Genomic DNA, 5,391 nt, shown 5'->3' with positions numbered 1-5,391 from the left:
TCTTTTTTTCCATTTCTTCAAAACTTTGTGTAGATATGCAATGGAAGTGCATTTGGTGCACTACAATTCGAAATATGGCAATTTTGCGAGGGCACTCAAATACAAGGACGGTCTCGTTGTCGTCGCCTTCCTCATTCAAGCCAGAGGAAACGCAAAAAATGTTTTATTCTCAACAATTTCTGACAAAATCCAAAATATAATCGATCCACAGTCAAAATCAACCATTGATTCGGGTAATGAACAGTGTGTTAATTGATTGCTGTAATCAATTTTGAAAAAAAGAAGATAAAAATGGCCTCTTTGCAAATTGCAACTGCATTATTGATACTCTTCTGCACTTATAGAAGAAGTACCTTGTTTTTTTTTAATGTAAAAATTTACAAATTTTTATCGAAGACTAATTCGTTGATATGAAAAGTTTTCATTGAAAACCTATTCATTTCAGATTCGTTGCTTTGGATGTCGGAACAAGAGTTGGATGACAATTATTTCGCGTACAAAGGATCATTGACAACGGGAGCCTATAATGAGGTTGTCACATGGATCATATATAAAAGCCCAGTGATTGTGTCAACGCAACAGGTTCGTCAATTAGAACAGAACAAACGCGATTTCTTCTTCTTTTTTATTGCTCATTTACATTTTCAAAGGTCGCTGTTTTTCGTGATATGCTCGATACGGAGAACAAAAAGATCACAAACAATTATCGTCCCATTCAAATGCCCGAAAAACCACCAAAAGTAATTTTCGTAAGCAAAAACAATAAACATTAACCGTTGCCAGTGAGTTAGGCATACACAGCATGCATATGTAGGTCAGCATAGCATTTCTGCCAATTATTTTTTAGTTTCACTTTCAAAATTAACGAATTTTCAAACTGTACTTCATTAAAAAAATTGATTGAAAGAAATAAAATATTCAAAAAGTATGTCCTCAAGTTGATCCTGTCAAAGAAGAATCTTTTAAAAGATAATATATGATACCAATTTTTAAATTAAATAATCTGCTGTCACAAATCAAGCATTTTAATTAAATGATAAGAATTTCTTTGAATTGAACTTTTCTTCCATTTCTCCTCGTTATAAAAATGGATCAACATTTTCTGCAATAAAGGATGATTCATAATTCCACGCATGGAATTAGCGTTCTAATATCTAAGTCATTGAATTCTCACAAGTAAACCGTCCCAACTGTCACAAATGGATTTTAAAATTGAATATATAGATCGATTGGGGATGGAAAAAAAATAATTTTGACAAAAGGGCAGCAGCGCCTTTTGGGGCATAGTGGGGATAGACCCACCCCCTTTCCTAAACTTCGTCTGATCAAAAAATGATGTATGTCAAAGTTGTTCAGAATGATGAGGAGAATTTTTTGGGGCAGCCGCCCTTCCATTTTCCACCCCCTGGTCTTCTGCCCAGGGGTTACACTTTTTTGACCTGAAACCCAAAAATTTGGATTCTCCATACCCAAATTAGTGGAAATATGTATTTTCCCAACGGCCCTCCGCGCCTAGTCTTCCAGAAATTGAACTGGTAGAAATCGCCCCACATCTGGGGTCAATTATTACAGAGTCAATTTTCTACCTCTTGGAGTGGAAATTTTGCATAAAAATGTATGATCAACTATAGCTAATTTTTTCTGGGCTATCTATTTTACCCATGGGTCACCCCCTCCAAGTCCTTCTTTTGGGAGTCCCCATACAATAATTTTGAAAAAAAAACTAGTTTTTTCTGTATATCGGGTCAAAAAAACCCTTCACCCCCGAACAAATTACATTTTTGGATTCCTCGTGAAAAATTACTTTTAGGTTTAGAACATTTCTCATCAAAAAAATCAGCCCTTATGCTCTAAACCAAGGCCGGAATACATTAGAAGGTTTGGGGTGCGATTTGTTTAACCCTCGCACAGGCACATGGTTCTGGCCAGGCATATTTCGATTTTGGGCGTTTATTTAACATACTTCTAATTTAGCTATCGACCTGAGATTTCATGTAGCTTCCTGAAATTTTATTGGCTTTCGATCTATGCATTTAAAAATTGGAAAAAGTCCTTAGAACAGGACGAAAAAAAAGGATCCAAAAAAGACACCTTAGTTCAGGCACTTGGTGCCTGGCCAGACCCCTATATATTTTGTATGGAAATATATGGAATATAGTTTGTTTTTATGATTCTACTAGCCTTCTCGGCGCGCTTCGCGTGCCTTGAAGGCTATTGGTTTCCAGGCACCTCGGCGTGCTCGCGCTTCGCGCTCGCCCGCCTCGACCCCTAGATTTCAAAATGGAGATCTCATTTATTTCAGATCTAAAATCACTTGTAAATTGAATTTAGACTTTAAAAATATGTCCGAAATTGTGTTTGAAAAATCTATCCAAATCCAAAGTTGTGCTTACACAACGATGTTTATCTGAAACTGAGTATTTTGATGGACCAGATCCGGTTTGACACTGCCCTTGGCCCATCCTGAAGATCCACTTCCAGAACTGGGAGCAGTTCTGGTCGATCCCACTTTCAGAAATTGATGATTATTAAGATTGAATGTTGATAAATTTACAGGATTCGATCTTGATAACTTCCAACAAGAAAATTTGGTTCTTATACGAGGTGTATGCTCAAGATATGATCTCAATAATCTCTCAAAATTATTAGGATGGTTATTAAGATACGAATATGGCACAGCTATAGCTGAGCTTACAAGACATCCAAAACGAATACGAGAGCTATTTGCTGTGATCATTTCCACTTATGCACCAGATGATCCAATGAAATTGTGGGAACGATTCAATGAGAGTCTTAGTGAGGATGTACTAAAACGTGTTCAAAATATGAACCCAGAAATCAATATTCAATTTTCGGATGACATTTTCAATGAAACACTTATTTTGATTGAAGAAAAATGTATGTCACTGTGCAACAAAACACTGCTTCAATTGGGACTACCAGCACCAAAATATCTTCAAAACCAGTTCATTAATAAGGAGTTATTACGAGAGCGACAGTACGATGTTGAAAAGCTTCAAACATATGTAGAAAATCAAAAAAAGCTGCTGATTGGCGATCAAATAATAGCTTTTGAAACCATAATGACACGTTTTGAAAGTGGTAATGGAGGAATTTTCTTTTTGGATGCACCAGGTGGTACTGGGAAAGAGTTCCTGTTTAACTTAATTTTAGCTGCTGTAAGATCAAAAAGTGAGATTGCATTAGCAGTTGCATCGTCAGGGATTGCTTCAACATTGCCAAGTGGCGGAAAACTGCCGACAGATCTAATTATCAGGGCCACAATCATCACCAGAGGACGTTTAATACTTATATTCAAAACTGAATTTGGTTCTAAGGAAAAATATATTTGGGAAAAATAGAATAAGAGTATTAAAAATAATAAATTGATCAAATTAAATGTTTAGTGAACAAAGGAAAAAATAAATTTTTTGTATTTTTTTAGTGAACAAAGGAAAAAATAAATTTTTGTATTTCAAGCATTTTTGACAAATATTTTTTTATATATGAGGCTGTGAGAATGAAAATGGCAATACAGGAATAAAAATTCTGAAACGAAACATAAAACAGCAAACACGCAAAAGTGAATCATGAATGTTTGAGCAGCAGCAGTGAACCATGAGTATCGGTACGTGTGCCTAAATTCATGATTTGCTTCAACACAGCGCTCATTCAAGATTCACTTTTGAGAATTTTCTTTCTTAGCGGCTTAATATTCATAACGCACTGGCACCGACTCAATGATGTCAACAATACAAATCAATTGTTCTAATTTGCGTTGGTATTGGTAGTCTCCACTGACACGGTACCAGCGTGCTATGAATATTTGCTGTTGTGCGAACAGCACAGATGCTCTCTGATGCGTTGTGATTTTGCAATGTTTGTTTGTTGTCGCATTTCTTCTGTGTTATTTTCCATGCGCTACGGTTTCAGTGATGTTGTCATTTCACTCATGTACATTCATTCTAATGCTGTTCGTTCATGTCAATGTCGTATAATAAGCGGAGCTCGTTTCCGTGCTGAGACTTATGCACCCCTGTTATTCTTCGTCCAGAGAACTTAATATTTTTAACCATTTATGCAAGCATACTCTATTTTTTCAAAAACCAATTCGTTCAATTGAAGTATCGGGCGCCGCCAAATGTACAAATGATTAGTTCACCAATTTGGACAAACATTCAACAACCAAAGTCAGATAAACATACTCCTGTTTATTGGTATTCCAAACTAACAAAATACATACTCTTGTTTAACGCAAATCAAGGTTTATGATTTGAAATAATATATTTTGTCGCGATTGAATTAAAACTACGCTGAGTTTGGAAATGAATAACATTTTTTTAAAACTGACTCATGAAACGAAAACATACAAATGCGCAACGTAACAAAAATATTTACTGAAGTGCCGCTAAGAAAGAAAATTCTCAAAAGTGAATCTTGAATGAGCGCTGTGTTGAAGTAAATCATGAATTTACGCACACGTACCGATACTCATGGTTCACTGCTGCTGCTCAAACATTCATGATTCACTGTTGCGTGTTTGCTGTTTTATGTTTCGTTTCAGAATGTTTATTCCTGCATTGCCATTTTCATTCTCACAGCCTCATATGTCCTAAAGTGAAAATTATCAGATTTTGAGCATTTGTGACAAATGTCTCAAAAATGTCCCAAAAATGTCCAAAAATATCATAAAAATGTCCCAAAGTGAAAATTATCGGATTTTGAGCATTTGTGACAAATGTCACAAAAATGTCCCAAAAATGTCCAAAAATAAAATTTGTGACATTTTGAGCATTTGTGACAAATGTCCCAAAAATATCATAAAAATGTCCCAAAGTGAAAATTATCAGATTTTGAGCATTTGTGACAAATGTCACAAAAATGTCCACAAAAATGTCCCAAAAATGTCCCAAAAATGTCTCAAAATAAAATTTGTGACATTTTGGGCATTTATGACAAAAGTCCCAAAAATGACCCAAAATATCCCAAAAATGTCCCAAAAAATAGGCCTATGTCACCCGCGGGCTCAAGACCTTTCCAATGGTACCCGGCACTTTCGGATCGGTTGAGCGGTTTAGAAGATTACCCCGAACATACATACAAACATTCATTCTTATATATATAGATGTGGTTTTTTGCCTCTCTTACATTACCTCGTTTATTTTCCTCAAGACAGATATCATTTATCACTAATCAGTTTCGCGGAATACGCGAAAAACGCGAAAAATCGCGAGAATACCCATTCTCATTATAGATGGTACTGATAAGAGATAAGTGATATCTTTCTGCAGCAAAGTTGTAGCGCAGGTCAAGTACTATACTTTTTGTGAAGATACTATCTCCTTATCTCTTATCAGTTTCGCGAAAAAATTATGAATGATAAAAAAATGA

General features: G+C 35.5%; 1 protein-coding gene across 1 annotated transcript in view; it reads left to right on the top strand.

Annotated features, from left to right (window-relative positions):
- LOC129568511 (carbonic anhydrase 2-like) overlaps positions 1–941 on the top strand; it is a 1,410-nt gene extending 469 nt beyond the window's left edge. The window contains exons 3-5 of the mRNA XM_055446493.1: positions 34–233; positions 446–582; positions 651–941. Of these exons, the coding sequence (XP_055302468.1) occupies positions 34–233; positions 446–582; positions 651–773 (460 nt within the window). The 3' untranslated portion in view covers positions 774–941. The remainder of the gene's footprint in view (positions 1–33; positions 234–445; positions 583–650) is intronic.
- The last annotated feature ends 4,450 nt before the right edge of the window (positions 942–5,391 follow it).

The sequence above is a fragment of the Sitodiplosis mosellana genome, unplaced genomic scaffold, assembly GCF_009176505.1.
Source record: "Sitodiplosis mosellana isolate CC-2019 unplaced genomic scaffold, AAFC_SMos_1.0 Smas_scaffold_20, whole genome shotgun sequence".
Lineage (NCBI taxonomy): Eukaryota > Metazoa > Arthropoda > Insecta > Diptera > Cecidomyiidae > Sitodiplosis > Sitodiplosis mosellana.
Note: the sequence above shows the minus strand (reverse complement) of the source record. Positions and strands in the feature narration are given on the sequence as shown.